The following is an 18,471-nucleotide window of genomic DNA, read 5'->3' as shown; positions in this document are numbered from 1 at the left end:
GCCAGGCTAGCATGTGCCCTTCTTATAACAAATTAATTATCTTCTGCTGTATGGACTTGAAACTAATGGCCTCCACGTTTAACTTATAGAATGGAACGCTGAAGATCATTGATAGGAAGAAAAATATATTTAAACTTGCACAAGGAGAATACATTGCTCCAGAGAAGATAGAAAATGTTTATATTAGAAGCGTTGCTGTAGCCCAAGTTTTTGTACACGGGGAAAGCCTGCGGGTAAGTAATATTAAGAGTGAGCATCCTGTAGGATTCCTCCCACAATGATTACTGGAAGATCAGGGCACAAACATTAATGTATACTAGAGTGCTTGAACGACATTTGCTCCCAACAGCATGATACCAGTAGGAATATCCTATCTACAACCTTCCCTCTTTACACTAAAGAAAAAGAGAACTTGGTATCAAGTTGCAAGCTGAGTAAAGGTTAACTACATACTTGTATGGGATTAGTATGTCATGTGAGCTCTGTGCAGTTGCTCTACTCCTTTACCAGTGAGTAATATTTGCTGGAGTGGCTAGCGCATAACAAACTGCGTGAGCACTTTTGACTACTGCTGTCAGAACTCAGTTAAGTGACTCAGAAGTCCTTTTAGCTACCTTTCAAATTCTGGAAACATATGGGGATGTAGATCTAGCTTAGTATAGATGTTATTAACTATCAAGTTCTCACATAGACAATCCAAGTAACTCCAGATGTCTGTCCTTCTTCTCTTTGTTTTCAGTCTTGTCTAATAGGCATAGTGGTTCCTGATGCTGAGACACTTCCAGAATTTGCAGCAAAACTGGGAGTAAAGGGCTCCTATGAAGATATCTGCAAAAATCCAGTGAGTGGCCTCACCTTTTCAGTGGGTTATAGGTAGATTTTTTTATTCTGAAGTCCAATCATGCATTGCCTTGGCTTCATTTTTTACCCACCTTCTTATGAATTAAATTAGCTTAATGCTGTGTGAATCATGCCAACATCTTTAAAGTAGAAGATGGAACTAAATATAGGTGTCCCTGGAAGTTTCAGGGGCTATAATTCCTTATTTTCCAATGAGAAGATAGGCATGTCCTTGTAGTGGTCTTAATGTGAGAAATTTTGAATGCTGAAATATATACATGTATTCTTGCCAACCTCACTTCTCATTGACTGGGCAATGGTTGTGGTCCTGAGCCAATTACCAAATGGCAGCTTTACCCACACTGCTTCTGTCTCTTCTAGGTAGTGAAGAAAGCTATTTTAGAAGATCTGGTCAGACTGGGGAAAGCAGCTGGCCTTAAGTCCTTTGAACAAGTGAGTACTTTGAAATCCTGCTTGTCACAAGTACTTGTATTGCTATTACAGTGGCTGAGAAGTCGGTATTCCTGCTGGAATGGGACCTAAGACAGCTGCTCAGGACAACTGAATGCAGTAGGCATGGAAGCATTGGCTAGTTACCTGTCCCTTGACCAAGAGGCAGATGGATGCACAGGGCAACAGTTGCAATTGCTATGGAATGAAATGGAGGTTTCCCACAGGCTGACTCACAGTCAGAAGGAGTTTAGTTACTAGAGCTCTAGAGACTGAATTGTTGCAATAAGCTTGAGAAGGCTGGGAAGAGCTGTTGCTTATGCCCTAAGTAATACTGTAAGCATCACTTATGAAATTGTATTCTTTTAATAGGTTAAAGACCTGTACATCCACACAGAGCTGTTCTCTGTAGAAAATGGGCTCTTGACACCAACACTGAAGGCAAAGAGAGCAGAGCTTGTTAAAGTCTTCCAGAAGCAGATTGAAGCCCTCTATTCAAGTATGCAGGAATAAGTGACTAATTTAAATTAAACTTCATGGAGTATCTAAACAAATCTGTAACACTACGTGACCTCTGGAGAACACAAGCGTGAGCGGAAGGGAGCAAGGAGAACTTAATATATTGTTTCTGGCATCCTGTGAAAAATGACTTTCAGATGAAGATGGCTACAGCATAACTGGTGGTGACTGGCAATATCCAGTCTTGCAGGACCGAGCATCAAACCTCAAAAGCAAAGCCACAACCTCCATCTTCCTTGGGCTGTGAATGAAGCACACACACACTGAAGAGCCTCAGCCTTTACAAGGCAGCTGTATGAACTTCCTACTGTTGTCAAAAGCAAATCTTGTTTTCTTGCTCCAACTATAAACTCCATTCTGAACTTCTGTGGCTTAATCTGCAGTCACGCTGAACTCTTTCACGCAGTTGCATTGTGGGTGGGTGGGGAGGGAGCTAGTTCACAAAATGCTGGAAGAAAACACTTCAGTTTTCCCTCAGGATGGTATAACTTTTTCAACGCGCCTGTCTCAACTTGAGCTGTGACAAGATGAATAGAAGCTTAACATCTGCTGAGCAATAACAAAGTGAACTTCCTGTTCCTAGCCTTGGACTGCACCACTGCAGGTTGTTTTGAATGAAAGTGTGATTAGTCTGGCATAAAATGGTTAATGAAATGTGTCTAAAACAAACACGATTCATGCCTTAGGAGGCACTCGTTCAGATTTTTGTTTGTTTAGCACGTTCTCAAATGCAATGGCCGTTATAAAGCCAGTATGCTTATGAACTTACAAGCCCAGTAACTCAAACTCTTAACTTCCCAAGGTTATAAAATGCGATAAATTGCAACTGCAAACTCCAACCAAAGCCTGTGTGAATAACTTGTTTCTCTGCTGCAACCAGACTTTCAGCTCCAGCCTTACTGCTGCCTCGTCGTGGATAGCTTTCTTCAGCCACTGTGCTGTAGCTGACTTGTTTCCTAAGCTGTCATGGCTTGGCTGCAGCTCCAGCAGCATGAGGCAATAAGATAGTGCAAGACAAGACACTGCTCCTCTAATCAGCTTTCCTTTTTTTTGTAGTAAGGCAAGGTATGTCAAAGCCTTCAGCATAAACTCATTCCTCTAGCTCAGCTTGTCCTACAATAAATTAAATGCAATGCCTTATTTTAAGGCAAAATAAACCTCATTCGTTTCTTTAGAAAACTATTTATGCAAGGGAGTACTGTCGTTCTCTATCTTTAGAAATATTTATGGGGTTCAGAGAGACTTAAGCCAATCTTCTGATGCTTTCTTTCTGTTCGTGTAGTAGTCTGGATCAGTTTGCTTTTTTTCCTTTTAAAGGTAATGGAGCTCTACGAAGAATGTAACATGGGGGAGGAGTGCTTCTCTGTATCAAATCGCCTCGTCTCTACCAGATTATTACAGCTAGTGGCTGTTCCTCTCCGTATTTAAAATATTCTTGGTCAGAAATTTGAAAGTGAAAGCAACCGGTAGGCTCATTGGTCAGGAAATGACCAGCCCTTGCTGTCAAACATCTGAAGCTTTAATTAATAACAACTTGCTGTTGTTTCAGAAGTGTAAGCTCAGTTCTGTTCCTTGTCTATGTCCAAAGATCTTGATGTCTTCACATAACTGTTGTCTCAATACATACATTCAGCATAGTTCTGAACTTCAGGGTATAAAGACTTGGAATCCGGAATACATGTAACTAACTGTGCTGCATGTGTTTCCTTAAAGCAAAATGACTTAAAGATTGCTGATGACTTGATCTTTTGGCTGATGTTGGACTGGTGAGAATGGAAGAACCAGAGAGAAGAAAAATAAAATGGTGGTGGGTTCTGATAAGCAACTCAGCTGGGGGCAGTAAATATTTTGCAACTGAGATCTGTATCAGCCTGAGGCTGAATGCTGTGATGCTGCCTGCTGCAGCATCTGGAAAGTACCTTGTTGATTTTATCAAATGAAACTTCCCAACCAAGATCAGTTTGGAGGTTGAAGCCTGGCACACTGTTGTGGGCCCTTCAATGAGCACTGTTCAGACATGAGTCAGTAGTTCCTTCAGCTTCAAGAGAGCTCTTCAATCCTATCTCTTCCCTTTTTGAAGTTATAGCAATAATGAAAAAAGTGGAAAGCATTAGAAAATAAAAACATGTACCTTACAGTCCATTTTAGACTGTTTAGAATAAAATACAGAATCATTAAGATTGGAAAAATACTTCTAAGATCATCAAGTTCAACCATCAACCCATTCTGGAGCAAATCTCCTGGGTATGCTGTGGTTCAGTGTGGATAGATCTCAGTGTGCAAAATTCTGCTCCAATTCTGCTCTGATGCTCTTTAAGCACAAAATGACATTCAGTCCCTATAAGCAAACCACAGTTTACAAAAATTCTACCCCCACCATTCCCAATAGCTAACATTCAACTGGGATCATTAGTGCTGTCCACTTGTTCCTATTACACTACTAATTGCTATCAATATAGATAGCAGCTATTTTGTCATTGCATAGTCAAGATCAACAGCTCCTCAGCTGGAAGACAAGCTTATTCTTGTCATCTTTCTTTGACTCTAGACTTCAGAGATGCAGAACAGTAAGCACTCCAGTTAAAACTAAGACCGTATACCGTGAAGTTTACAGGTCTTCATAATAATTTCTGCTCACATTCCAAAACAGCACAGAATTTACCCTTTTGCTGTATTCTCCTCTCAGCTCTCGCTAACAGGGAAACTAGAAGTGTAACATACTCCTACACCGCTAAAGAATAGCGCTTCTAGAAAGAAAAGCTCTGTGATTTCAAGAGAGAAAAGCAACCTGCTTGCAGAATACTGAAACTGAATGCTAGCTCCCCATTACCACAGCTCAGAAACAGCCTAGGATTATGGCTCACCATCAGCAGTAATGGACAGAAGGCTGGAAGTTAAAGAAACAGAACAAAAAAAACCCCTGGCTAGTGCAAGAGGTAAACAGCCTCAGCAGCAGCATGGAGTACCAGTTCTGGCTTGTGTGTTACGTAGTTATTTCTGTATACACTTAATATTGTTTAAGAAAAACTTATCTGCTTGAGACAACTCATGCAGGTGGAGATAAAACAGGTGTTAGTTTAGAACAATCATTTACAAAAACTCCCAACTTCTGATATGGAACTAGTCTAAGCCATCTGCTGCATTTACATTTCAAAATCTTTCAGCTGGTACAGGTAATCTTTTTTTTTTTTAAAGGTCTTCTTTCTAATAAGCCATACCAGATACTACATAAAAATGTTTCAGCAAAGGTATTCATCACTTAGTGACTAGACTTGCAGAAGTTTTCTCTCTTGGAACTAGTGCTTCTTTTCAGTCTAAGACAGATAAACAACTCCTTGGATACACGCTCGTATTTCAGAGGGAGGAGAGATTAGCTGGCTGCTGCTTATAGCAAGAGTCTTTCCAATTTAGAAAAAAACTCATGAAATATTTGCTTCCCACTCAGTCCACCTTCCCATGCCTATCAACAAGTCCTTATAAACTCTAAGAACAATTAAATCCACAAATAAATATGAACATATTATTTATTTGAGGTGGATAATTCACATCATTAAAAGTCACGGGTAACAAATCATATCTTGAATCTGAATTAGAGATTTATTTTGTATTTTTCAGGGGGCAGCTTCAAAGAAAGTAAAATACGAGAGAGATGTGTCACGCATCACAACAGATGCAGTTGTGGAAGAAAACTAAAAGATGGCTCCTTAGAATGCAGTTTAAACAGCAGAAAGAATAGAAACCTGACTTGGGATGAGAAAGATGCATCTTGAAGGCAATCCACTGAATGGCTTCTTCAATTATTTATTGTCAAAAAAGAATGCAAACCATGGCACAGGCATATCCAACCCTTTCAACTGTGAGGAAAAGAAAATCTTGCTCCAACATAGTCATTGCATAAGTCTAAAGTAATATACAGAAAATTTCAAGTAAGAGATTATGGTCCGAAGTAAAAAACTCAATTTCTTGTTAAAAAAAATGAGAAGGCTATCTGCTTTTCTTCTCTCCATCCACTGGTTGATCCGTTTCAGAGTCATATTGGCATTTTTCCACACATTTCCTAGGGAACCAGCCTCGTTCTCTTATTCCACCTTAAGACATGAAAAGTTACATTAACTTGGAACAAAATACAATCCACTATTTAAGACAAACACAGGACTGAAAGAGACACCAAGAAGTTACCTAATTTATTTTCTGCTCCAAGGCAGCATATATAAACCACTCCTAACTCATTTGTCCAAGGATGCATGGAGTCTCTCCTACTACCTAACCTGTTTTCACACATCTCCAGTATTTCCAGTACTCTACTTTTCTTGCTATTAGACAATTTTTTCTCATTCTTAATCTGAATCTTTTACAATTCCTCTTCTACACGTGAGAAACTCAGGAAGCAGCTAACAACCTGCTCTGCAACAAACCTTAATGCAACTGATGACTATTTGTACATACCCTGGCTTTCTGCTATCTCTTTTTCCTCTCCAGTTAAGGAACCTCAACTCCTTCAGCTTTTCCATATAGGTCCAATTTTCTAGCGCTCCAAGTATTCTCACTGTTTTCCACACAATCCTCTACAGCTGATCTTCTCCTTTCTGGAGATGTAGCAAACACTTTTGCTTATGTCAGTACTTCAGCCAAATTTCTGAAAACGTTAAGTGGGATGGAAGGATTACTTCATGCATTTGTGAAGCTAGATGCTTTTTCTTTTTGCAAATGTTGACTCATCCTAAGATTATGAACATCTACTTCTGCCCTTAGAAGAACTGCTACTTAATCATTATTTTTTCCATCTTTCTTTACCGAAGCCAGTTATTCCTATTTATAGCATTTTGCTATACAGTCTGAACAAATTTCATGATATTTTTAAAGTCCAGTTCTCCAAAGTGCTATTGTTATTTTGAGTTCAAATCCAGACTTTCAGCATATACAAAGTCCTTCAGCCAGACTTCATTTCACATGCAAAGTTAAAAAAAAAAAAAAAAAGATTACATTTACCACAGATATCTCCTCCTAATCTTCACAATACAAACTACTATCATACTCATTTCATTGACTTGTTTATGTTTGATGTTTAAAAGCACTTCCAGCCCATGGAGGTATGCAGCTTTCCATGAAAAGCATGGATGCTTTCAACATAGTGACCCCTCTTGGGTGCCCCTCTTTTGCCAACAAGGAACACAGATGCAATTCACATTTGTTTGGAAAAGATAGTGGGATCCAATGCACCCTTGATGGAAAGTCTGTCAGGTACAGTTTTTGCTAAGATCTCAGCAGAGAAATGTGAAAGTTACCAGTTCAGTTTGCCACGATGCTGTCTCTATTATACAGTCCATCAAGAGTCTTTACTGATAGCTGTGGCTACCTAGCTGTGTAAATGCATGTCAGCGTCCTTGGAACTGATCCCAAACCTACCATCTCATTTTTAGTGCATACAAAGATTAAGCCTAACTCTTATATATACAGGGGGGATTTACGTAAGAATTTTGAACGTGTTTAAGAATAATCAATATTCAAATATCAATATTTCTGACAGATTCACTTAATGTTTAGCATTTATCAAAACTGGCAGGTCTACCAGATGTAAATAGTAAAGACTGTGGATGCGGCTTTAGAGAGAAGAGGGGCTAATGCCATTAAAGTAAGTCATTCTACATTTTGAGAACTGAATATAAAATAACACCCATGTTTCTATCCAGAAGCTAGACAGCTATAATGTTGATTTGCAACTTTTTAACAGAAAAAAATGAAAATAACTTTTTCATACCATCACCAGCTGAGTTAAGAATCTTCTCACCATACATCCAGTGTCTAGGAAAGGAAATGTAACAGATAGTTAGATGCCAGAACTCATCTCAAGATTGCTTTTAACCAAAAATAGAAGTGTGTAGCCACTAACTTTAAGCCTCTTGTGGCTAAAATCAGATCCCCTTTACTCAGTGCAATTCTAGGTTCTTCAGTACATGGTGTTGTGAAGAATGTTTTAACACCTTTAGTCACAGGGCAGCAGACACCACTGTAATCTTCTATGGCTCTATACCGCACCTACAAATTTGAACAGAACACGGCAATGTATCATATTGAGAGAAGTTATGGCCTTGCTGACTGTTTCATACCAAAAATCACTTCAAGCATCCCATTAGATTTAAGCATAAATGACCACTGCTGTGAAAGAGACTCTAAATTCTAGATTAACTACTTAACAACTAAGCACAGAGTCATCTTTATTACTAGGTGTGGAAACCAAAGAGCAAATGCAAAGAAAGCTAAATTTTAAGTTTAATTAAGCAGAGGTTGCAGAATACTTTGTGTGGAAACACAAAGCCTTTGTTTACTCGATAGGTTTAAAAATAATGAAAAGAAACAGTATCAGTAATTACATTTATTTACAATGAGATTTCTAAGTGACATTTCAGACCACAAACATCACAAATACTTACACTTCTTACTCGCTTGTCTGCTTTCTGTTTCAGTTGCTCTATCTATAAATGATTGCAAATAAAAATTTAGGCAGTGTTTAGTTTGAGAGGACTTGTGTGTATTCAACACAAAATGAAGTTAAGTACTGAAACCATTAACAAACTCAAGGAAATGTATTTGGCATTTAAAAGCACTCACAAAAGCGTGTTAGTCTATCAAAAATGTCAGAAAATCTGACAGAACTCCTGCCTCTTAGTCTATTCTAGACACTTTAAAATCTGGTACATTATTGCAGAGGGAGGCAGGGGATAGTGGGGAAGATTAACCTGAGATAGCATCGAAGATCAATTACCGTCAAACTGTATCGATGACAGCCTTCTCTTACTGGCCAGTCCAGGCCATCTCCCTCAGGAATCCCAGACCACGTAAACACTTGTTTGAAGTTCTTCCATTTACTTCCCGTATCATAAGGAAAAATAAAGGTTTCATCTGTTTGGTAGTACTGGATTCTGTCTTTGGCCTAGAAATAAAGGAACAGAGCACATAAACACATCTTACAAACTATAGCTGAGTAGCAAATGTTAGGAAGGCCAGGTCATAGGCCCTGTGTGGATCCATGAGCCCCAAAGGTGACTATTTTGGGACAAGAGTAGTAAATTCCCACCATACTAACCCAAGCTTTTAAAACTACTTGCAACTAGATGAGACAATTGTAGCATTTAGAAGTGTTTGTGGTTTTGTTTGTTTTCCTGATATACTCTTTAACAACAAACTCAGCTGGCTATACCTCTGATTAATCCACTCCACGCCTTAATTTTATTTTATGCCTGTTTTAAAAGCTGATGCCTCACTATGTCTCAGTTATACACAAAGACCTCCACGACTCAGGATTCTTTGCTTAACAACTGCAAACATAATTCAATACTTACAGTGTTTATCCCACCTCAAAGAACTGAGTCTACAGGCATGCTTTAAATATTACACTTTCTGTATTAGTGAATGCTTCATTCTTTCAGTAATAGTGACATCTGGTGGAACAATCGAAGAACTCGTTCTCTGTTGCCATAACATTGTTTATTAAACACATACACATTGCAGTCTGTGCTGCTTCTTCAGAAAGGATATATGAGTAGTCTACATTTGACAATAATTTCTACAGATTATTCCACATTTAATTATATAGTTGTAACAGGGTTCCACTGTCCGATTACTTGAAGGTCTAAGGACTAAGAACCAGCTAAGCTAGACTCTGTGCAAACAGAAAGCATTGCAATATCCAGGTACTCATATATGCTCAAGATCCTACTGATAATTTAACAAAGAACAAGACAAAAAGATAATAACAAAATGTTTGTGGTATTGTACAAAGTAACTTGGTGGCAGTGAAGCATTTTCTTAACAGTCAACTTTTGCTTTTGCTGTGCTATATTTCTTTTGAAAAATACTGTGAAATACTCTGGAGATAGAGATACCAATGAGAAATTTCATGAGACGAGATGAGCTATCCCATTGGTTTTTAGGACTTCTTTTAAAATGAAGGAAAATCCTCCCAAGTTTAATCAGAGAAGTAGGAAGTGAAGAAAATCATGAGCCAAAATAAGCCATCTTATTGGTCAATTAAAGGCATAGATGAACAAAACTATGTAGTAGAAACAAAGACAGCTTAAGTTACAAATGAAAAAAATTCCTTATATTCCAGGTAGATAAGCAAAGTCCCCCCAGAAGAAGTATTTTTCTAGTGTCACTCTGAATTCCTCATGTTAAATGAGTGTTGCAATGACACCTTTGGTTCAAATCTGGACAGGTGAAACAAGAAATTAATAGATACAGAGAATAAACTTTGTTAACAACACAGAACCATGCTGTTGTGATAAAAGCCTACCTTTTCTTCAATCCAGGACTCGATTGAAGTTTTATTTGTCAAAATGACTTTCATCTAAATTAAATAAAAGTGTTAGATGAAAATAGGATTTATTTCCTGCAGAAATACAATAGCTAGGCAAAGAAAACTTCATTTAACAAGCTACATTCACTTGGAACAAAATAACAATGCTTGTAAGCTTAACTAAAACATAAAATATTCCAAATTAATATTCAGCATAGATGCACGTTAATGCTATCCTCCAGAATTACACACTTGGAGATAATACCATATAATATTTCGGTTTATGCTAAAACTGTGGTGTTTTTTTTTCATTCCAAAGATCTCAAACTCTTCAAGTAATGTACCAGGCATACTTATTTCTATTTTCAGATAGTGACAAGACTCCCCAAAATACCAAGAACTGATTATTTTGCCTTTTCCAGAACAGGATTAACACATCTTTTCTTTTCTTATTAGACTTTCACTTCAAAGTTCTAAGGAGGAGAAAGCAACTTAAAAAGCTTAAGAAGTAACACAGCTACATAAGCTCTAAACAAGTGCTCCTATCTCAATTCTGAATTCTGTTTCCGCCCTGCAATTGATACCAGTAACAAAACAGGTGAAAAATCGTATCTTTTAACTCCTTTGTAACAGAAGCCATAAGCTTACCTGAATAATAAACAGCATACCAACAGCAATTGTTGTTCCTAACGCCAGTCCTAAGGCAAATAAAGATGCAGCAAATGCAGACAGTCCAAAGGGAATAATGGTTCGAGGGTCTCTTTTGGCTGCACTCATGTCAATTTTTACAGAACTCCACCCAAAAGATATCTGTGAAGAGAAAGCATTCTTGTTCAGGCCTAGAACATGCTAATTGCTGAAACAAAACTAGTTACCTATAAGTAATCTGAATCTGAAGGTATGTGCTCAACTCCTGATAGGTTTATAATGCAAGTAGAGTAGATAAATTAAATAGAGTAGATCTATTTTATATATAAATATATATTTTTATAAAACTATGTTTTATATGAATACATAAAATGCTCCATCTTTTATATATATATCCAAAAGGCTTTTCTTGTTCTAATTTTTCCTCTTCATTCTTTGTTGAATAGAAAGCTAAATGAAAATTACTATCTTGCAAATTCCACAACAAACTGGGCCTAAAATCTGCAGCAAAAATCTAAACTCTGGGTGCACTACAGAACACATTCAACAGTTTCTGAGAGAAAAGGTGTGCACAGCACAGTATCCATTTTCAATGGAAATGCTATAAGTTTTCCTCTGAAAGCTTCTACAAGTAGCAGTTCTCAATGTTACTGCTCTGCAAATACAGCACAGAGCTGTTATCTGTTAGACTGAGTTAATGTTTTCAAGCTCTTCTATGCAACCACAAAGGTTAAAAACCAAAGCTTAAAATCTTAACCACAGATCTGGAACGAGGGATGTATTCCACAACAAGCTTTCCTCATTGTTACTTAATTTTTCTTTTAAAATAAATTCAACAAAATCTCCCAACATATAATATAGCACTTCTCTCTTTCTCCTTGAAGAAAGTGATACTATTCTAAAAAGTGGAAAGCAAAAAAAAAATAGCATTAAACTTTTTACATTATATTTATAGGAAATAAAGAACAGCTACTTCTTGTGAGAGCCAAAATACACCCTGTCTCTATATAATAAGTACTACACATAATCAGTCTTCAGCTCTAGCAAACTCCCTGTGACTAAGACAAGCAACTGGACCAAAAAAAAAAAAAAAGGTGGTGGAGGGAGAACCAAACAATTTTTTGTAATACTGAACATACTTCTCAAAATGTAAGGAGCAAAACAGTACATGTTGAAAGAACAGAAAGAAATTCCACATGCTTCTTTTCAGGAAACCAAATTGTCCCACACACCCAGGAATAAATAACCCATCCAACTTAAAGAACATTTTAAGCACTTAACTATGTTTTCTTACTCTGTTGTAAAGCTGAGTATACATAGTCATTACAAATATGAAAGATGCATGAATGCATCCCAGTGGTGCTAAGAAGAGAAACAAAGTGAAAGATGCATGATTCTGGTAACCACAACAGTTGTTGATCCAAGGACAATGGTGATCCATCTTCATGACACATCTGTGAATAATAAATACTGATTAACATAGAGGACATAAATGATGTTTAAAAAAAAAAATCAAAGGAAAGGACAGCTAACTTGCTACAACTTAATCTTCACTCAATCGCTTAAACCCACCAATTCCAAACAAATGAATAAAGTAGTGTTGGTTGGTTTGTTTTTTTTTTGTTATTCAAAATAGTACTTCATGCTGTAGAACAAAAGAAAGCAAACCAAAAATTACTAGAAGATCCTGCTCTCACCAGTTGTCCCTCCTTCTCTTTATTCAAACTTACTAGTTGCTAATAAACACCATATTTCAGAGCCAACACGCAGAGGCATGGGAAGTTTAAGAGCTACGAATGTAATAATTAACCATTAATATTACTTCCAGTTCTCTAAAAAAATAAGCATACCAAGACAAACAAAATATCAAATCCCCTGTGGGCCTCCTGCATAAATAACACACAAAGATACAGTGAGAGAAGCGTGATTTCTCATTAAATGTCACTTGCTTTTTGTAGAAGGCCCTCTGAAGACTTCATTAATTGCTATATACTAACCTAACACCACTTACTAATAGCAGTTTTGCAGACCTAAGGTATGTGATAAACAAAGGGCTGAATTACACAAATATCCAGCTTCTCTGAAAATAGTTAACTGTTTTGGAACTACTGACCTCATTTATCTTTTAAACTAGTACATTCCCAATAGGAAGCTCAGTTTCTACCTTTCAAAGAATTAACACTTTTCTGTTTGCGTATGCTCAGGTGTTGCTGTACAAGTTTTTGAATGGGACCAGAATCATCAGCTCAACCACTTCTGAAGAAGTTCCTGAATCTTGGCTAGAAGCCTGACTCCATTCATGAGGACCACCAGAATTTAATTCATTCATGGACTGAAAGCTGCCACTGCATAGAAAATTTTCAGTTGTGATTTACATCAACTACCTCACTGCACTGCTACAGTCTACAAATACATGCAGAGTGAGTTATTTTGGACAGAGCTGAGGGAGTAGTAACTACTTAAAACATATCAGCAAAACAATCTGGAGACTGTTGCAGTTTCTTCCTTTAATAATTTAGTGAAATAAACTAGAACTTGCTTTTGTAAAGATAATCACAGGAATCTGCTGACATTTTCTAATATCTCCTCAACATAAAGATTATTACTCAGAGAAAGGAGTCTTATTTTAAAACTTGAGAATGATGCAGCAAATTGCAGCACTGCTCTGTTTTCAGTCTCTACTTCCTGAAAGCACACTGATTGGGGATCTTGTATTTATAGCAACAACAAGTGAATGTGCACCTTGCAACACCCTCTTACCATGCTCTCCAGTAGTCCTTCAGAGGAGGACCTACCCAGTAAAAAGATAAATGCATCTACAGCCTGGACTGCAGACAGCACAAGTGGCTTGCTTTTTTCAAGAAGCACTAAATTCCAGTGCAGCATAATAAGCATTAAAAACATTAGCTCAAAACAGATCTGTTGGAGGACTAACACAAAAAAAAATGGCAAAGGCTTTTTATGTTGACCCAAAAGTCTTACCAGTTCACTTAAGTAGACCTCTCCTGAAAAAAACCAAACCCTCAAGTGAACGGTAAGAAACAGTCTAAAATTTCCACTCAAACCAACAAGTTATTTCCATTTGGAAAGATGGCAGAATAGGCCTTCCTACTTACTGAACATGTGTGTGCTTGGATTCAGAACTTAAAAAAGGATTGAAAGATTTTTACACAGGCTTATCTCTCCAAAACAGTACTAAAATATTTTAATACTGTCAAGTTCCCAAGAGAAATTATTCCCAGCTAAAAAGAATATGTTAAAGGCAGGTTATTTATTTTTCTTTAACTAAAACACAGTAAGAACACAAACAAGTCATACAACTGGAAACTGGAAGTATCTGAAGCAGTGTCCATAAGGAAATCTGTTTTATATATATATATATATATGATATATATATTACAAGACCCGAAAGAATTTAATAGCTTATCACTAGCATAGAAGTTGCTTTTCGTACAAAAAGAAACCAATTTTAAAGAGACTGTACCTGTTACACTTTCGACAGTGGTGTGAACGTGGTGCCTTGTAAGACTGACATACTTTACAGTACTGGAGATACATGCAATCCTGAGATTTTTCCTTTAAATAGAAGAATGGGCATATTACACAGAATACATAATTCGACTGACAACACATATCTCGGCACTTGTATGGCCTGATGCATAACCGCCTTCTTCTGACAGGGTGTGTTCCATAACCCAACCCTCCTAAGCCAAAACAAAAAATAAAAGAAATCTCTTCACTATCAACATAACCATCACTGTTCAAAGTGCTGCTTGCTTAAACAAATAAGCAATTCAGAGAAATATCAATTGTGTAAGCAGGGTTTCATAGTGAACATCTGAGAATATAAACCAGTATGGGGCCATTATCATTGGGGAAAAAAAAAACTAAAAAAAAGAAGAGCTTGTGCAGAAAAATGAGATGGACTTCTTGTAGACAGTAAGCAGTAATACTGGGCCAAGTGGAGTATCCAGGTATCCTGCTGGGATTACACTTGTATACTCTCCCCAGTGCACTTTGTTTTGAGAAATGCTCCACAAGTAGGAGAGTGATTATTTCTAATTTGTGCATCGTGTCCCTGAGCTCCAGCTCTGGGCAGCTGTCCGAAGATGCTGAGTCTGCACTGCTCTGGCCCCTGGCTACTCCTCTTCCCAGAAGTTACTGAAGCAAAAGGAATGCAAACTTCTATCTTGTCTTATAACACTGCATTGAATATTAGACAGAATTGTAGAATGGCAGAGGGTGGAAGGTCCTCGATCATGGAACTCCAACCCTCTGCCGTGGGCTGGGTGCCCACGATCAGGACCAGATCAGGACCCCATCCAACCTGGCCCTGAATGCTTCCAGAGATGGGACAGCCACACTTCTCTGGGCAGCACTGTCAGGGCCTCACCACCCTTTGAGTAAAGAATTTCTTCCTAACATCTAACTTAAATCTCCCCTCTTTTAGTTTAAAGCCATTGTCCTTGTCTTATTGCTATCTGCTTGTGTAAAAAGTCAGTCCCCTCCCGCTTACAAGCTCCCCTCAAGTCCTGCAAGGCTGCACACTGAGGTCTCTCCGGAGCCTTCCCTGCTCCAGGCTGAACAAGCCCAACTAGCTCAACCCTTTCACCACAGAAGAGATACTTCAGGCCTTTGATCAGTCTCGTGGCCCTCCTCTTGGATGAAAACCGCCAGCAAATGCGCGTGATCGCTCACCACAGCGCGACAGCACAGAGGGGCGCAGGGCACGGCGGCAATGTTGGAACAGCCGCGAGGAGGAGAGCGGAGGTTCCGACGCAGGCGCGGAGCGGCCCGCAGGACAGGACGGCTGTGGGAGCCCCGCTGCCCGCGCTCAGCGCTCCGGGCCCCGCGCACCCCTAGGGCCCGGCCCGGCCCACCCCGCCCCGCCGAGCCGAGCCCAGCCCAGCCCAGCCCGGGCACGAGGCCGCGCTTACCGGTGTCCACCCCAGCGGGACGTACCCGGGGCCGACAAACATGGCGTTAAAGTAATTGTAGAGAATCATGACGGTCCAGTTCAGGAGCATGATGAAGTTGACGCTCCCCCCGGCCGTGTCCAGGGGCCAGTACCACAGCACGGCGTCCGCGATGGCGGTGGCGGAGCACACGATCACCACGGACAGGGCCACCAGCGGCCCCCAGTGGCACAGCCGCCGAACCTCCCGCAGCCCCCCGGGGCCGCCCATGGCCGCTACCGTCGCCCGCCCGACGCCTCCTCACCGCCGCCGCCGCGCATGGCTCCCTCAGCCCCTCGCCGTCCCGCCGGGAGGAACGGGAAGGGGAAGGGGAGGCGTTGGGGCCCGCCGGGCCTCGGCCCCGCCCCGAGAGGCGGTGGGGAGCGGGGCCGCCCGCCCAGCGCAGCCAGCGAGGCGGAGGCGGTCCGCTCGCTATTGGGGCCCGCTGGGAAACAGCGTGCTGAGGGGCGGGCGGTGCGCCGGAACCCGCGGCGGTGGGGACGGCTTTGCGGGGAGCGGAACGCGGAAGCGGCTTCGCGGCGGAGCGCGGCGTCCCGCCGGGCCGAGCCGAGCCGAGCCGAGCCGAGCCGAGTCCGCGGCGCAGCCATGTCGTCCGACTTCGAGAGCTACGAGCAGGACTTTGCCGTGTTGACGGCCGACATCACGGGCAGGATCGGCCGGGTGCCCAAGCTGCTCGGAGGTGAGCGGTGGGCGGGAGCGGCGGGGCCGGGAGCAGCCGGCTGCACGGAGCCTCCCGGCGGCGGGGCGGGCCCGGCGCTGGTGGAGCTGTCTCCCACCGGCTGTGAGCCGTGCTTCGTGCCTGCGGGGCCGGCCCTTGGTCGCGGTTAGGCTGAGCAAGTGCATAGGTTGAGCTTGTGCGCGGTTTAATCCGAATCAGCGCTTTTGCTGCCTGCTGTTACGGCAGTTGAAGCTGTGGCGACTCGCATGTGGAGAACATTCAAAGAAATCGGTGCTTATGTACTTCAGGGTGTTTGTCACCTGCTGCTGTACTCGTGGTGTTATGCATGACGTATCCCTGCAGTCATGTCTGCGAGTCTGAGGGAGAGGGCTAGAAGCAAGACTAACCAAGCAGCTGAATTTAACACATGTGAGTCAGTGCTCTGATGTGGTGCTCCAGAATGGGGCAGAGGGCAGCTGAAATTGGGTTCCTCGTCTCTTCCTCACATAGCTCACATCAGTAAAGCCTCTGTATCCGGTTCACTGCCTCTGTTTCCTGTGCAAATTTCCCAAAGTTTTATGATATTCAGACTGTGGGAGGGGGTATCATACAGAGGGAGTCAAAGGATGCACTCTAATGGTATACTTTTCTAAGTGACTAAAGGACCAAAGCATAATGTCTTGTTTTGAGGGTGGTGAAGTGATGAAGTAAATTTTCTAAAGAGAATTTGAGGTAGGCGGTTAACTAAAACATATAATCTCAGTGCTTTCTTAAGTCAAAGGTTCAAAAATGCATCCTAAATGAATGAATGGGGATTTTCATAGAATTACCAAGGTTGGGAAAGACATACGTGATCATCCAGTCCAACCGTCCACCTATCATCAGTAGTTTTCACTAAACCATGTCCATGTTTCAGTAAACACCTGTTTAATTCTTGAATCGTACAGTCATAGAATATCCTGAATTGGAAGGGACACACAACAATCAGCAAGTTCAACTCCTGGCTCCACACAGCACCATGCAAAAAATCAGACTGTATGTCTGACAGCGTTGTCCAGATGCTTCTTGAACTTTGGAAGGCTTGATTTTGGGAGGTTATATCTAATTCTATGACAAGAACTTATAAGGTCTTCTGATAAATTGGGGTTCGGTGACCAATCACAGGCATGGCTAAAGTATGGGAAGCTTTGCCTCCTCACTGACTTAGCAAAACAAAAAAAGACATCAGGGCATAATTCAATCACAGTCTGCAAGTACTTATGAGATAGCATTTCTGTGATTGAGATTTAGAACTGATACAATTTATATTACTTGGAAACAGTACTTGTCGTGCAAATAGCCTCTAAAATGATTTACTGAAGAGACACACTTAATTCTTCACTATTGGATGTACCTAATCTAGGCAGCATTTCTTTTTCCCCTGCCTCAGAAAGAGCTGTTCATATTTAAGCATAGTAAGTATAAGGAGCTCTTGTGAGTACAGGAAGACATCGTAAATACAGCACTGCCTCCTGTTTTGAAAACTGGTCGTTCTTCAAAAACAGCTTATTGAAGAGGAATAGAGATTTAATTTCCTAACTGTGTAGATTATAGAAGTCATCAGTATAATTTTCTTTGTTGGAAGAGTATTTGCTTAGCAGTAGTGGGTTTCCATAATCCTCTCTTCAAAGTCAGCCTCCTTATACACTCTAGGGAGACTTTGGAGCTTAAATATGAAATTAATAAGGAGCCTTGTCTTCACTGGTTATGTAGCTTGGAAACAGCAGGCTTTGAAATTGTAATTCTTTAAGTGGCCATTAGAAATGTGGGGTTTTGTTGATTTTTTGTTTGTTTGGTTTTTTTTAGAATTTACTGTCCTCTCAGGAGAAGGAATGCATGTTCCCTGTGGGATCAATAGTTTGGTACTGAGCCGAATGGCCTCAAAATAATACAACAGCTAATTTATTATTTTAAGAGCTGGCTTTTCCATGTTAATATTTGAGGTTAGTCTTACATATCTTAGGCTGGTTTGCTTTATAGCTCCTTCTTGCACTGTACATTTATGGATAGAGTTCTTTAGTTTTCAGAACTGTTCTGTCTTTCTT

General features: G+C 40.3%; 3 protein-coding genes across 6 annotated transcripts in view; 2 read left to right on the top strand and 1 right to left on the bottom strand.

Annotated features, from left to right (window-relative positions):
* Positions 1-3,536, top strand: part of ACSL5 (acyl-CoA synthetase long-chain family member 5) — a 28,615-nt gene extending 25,079 nt beyond the window's left edge. Inside the window, exons 19-22 of the mRNA XM_021399466.1 lie at positions 90-233; positions 740-841; positions 1,222-1,293; positions 1,663-3,536. Coding sequence (XP_021255141.1) covers positions 90-233; positions 740-841; positions 1,222-1,293; positions 1,663-1,803 — 459 coding nt within the window. The 3' untranslated portion in view covers positions 1,804-3,536. The remainder of the gene's footprint in view (positions 1-89; positions 234-739; positions 842-1,221; positions 1,294-1,662) is intronic.
* Positions 5,316-16,074, bottom strand: ZDHHC6 (zinc finger DHHC-type containing 6). 2 transcript variants are annotated; one of them, XR_002439491.1, is made up of 11 exons: positions 15,691-16,074; positions 14,238-14,329; positions 12,048-12,207; positions 10,754-10,915; positions 10,103-10,156; positions 8,573-8,740; positions 8,241-8,282; positions 7,700-7,845; positions 7,568-7,611; positions 6,256-6,445; positions 5,316-5,897 (listed from the first exon to the last, which is right to left on the bottom strand). XR_002439491.1 is itself a non-coding variant. In XM_021399467.1 (10 exons), the coding sequence occupies exons 1-10, from the start codon at positions 15,937-15,939 to the stop codon at positions 5,794-5,796; spliced, it is 1,221 nt and encodes a 406-aa protein (XP_021255142.1). In that variant the 5' UTR covers positions 15,940-16,074; the 3' UTR covers positions 5,316-5,793. The 2 variants fall into 2 exon arrangements, 1 of the variants encoding a protein (XP_021255142.1); XM_021399467.1 differs by lacking the exon at positions 6,256-6,445.
* Positions 16,180-18,471, top strand: part of VTI1A (vesicle transport through interaction with t-SNAREs 1A) — a 253,033-nt gene continuing 250,741 nt past the window's right edge. Inside the window, exon 1 of one of the 3 annotated variants that reach the window (XM_021399471.1) lies at positions 16,180-16,408. In XM_021399471.1, coding sequence (XP_021255146.1) covers positions 16,315-16,408 — 94 coding nt within the window. In that variant the 5' untranslated portion in view covers positions 16,180-16,314. The remainder of the gene's footprint in view (positions 16,409-18,471) is intronic. The other 2 variants (XM_021399470.1, XM_021399469.1) reach the window with 2 other exon arrangements.

This window comes from Numida meleagris, chromosome 5 (genome assembly GCF_002078875.1).
Source record: "Numida meleagris isolate 19003 breed g44 Domestic line chromosome 5, NumMel1.0, whole genome shotgun sequence".
NCBI lineage: Eukaryota > Metazoa > Chordata > Aves > Galliformes > Numididae > Numida > Numida meleagris.
Note: the sequence above shows the minus strand (reverse complement) of the source record. Positions and strands in the feature narration are given on the sequence as shown.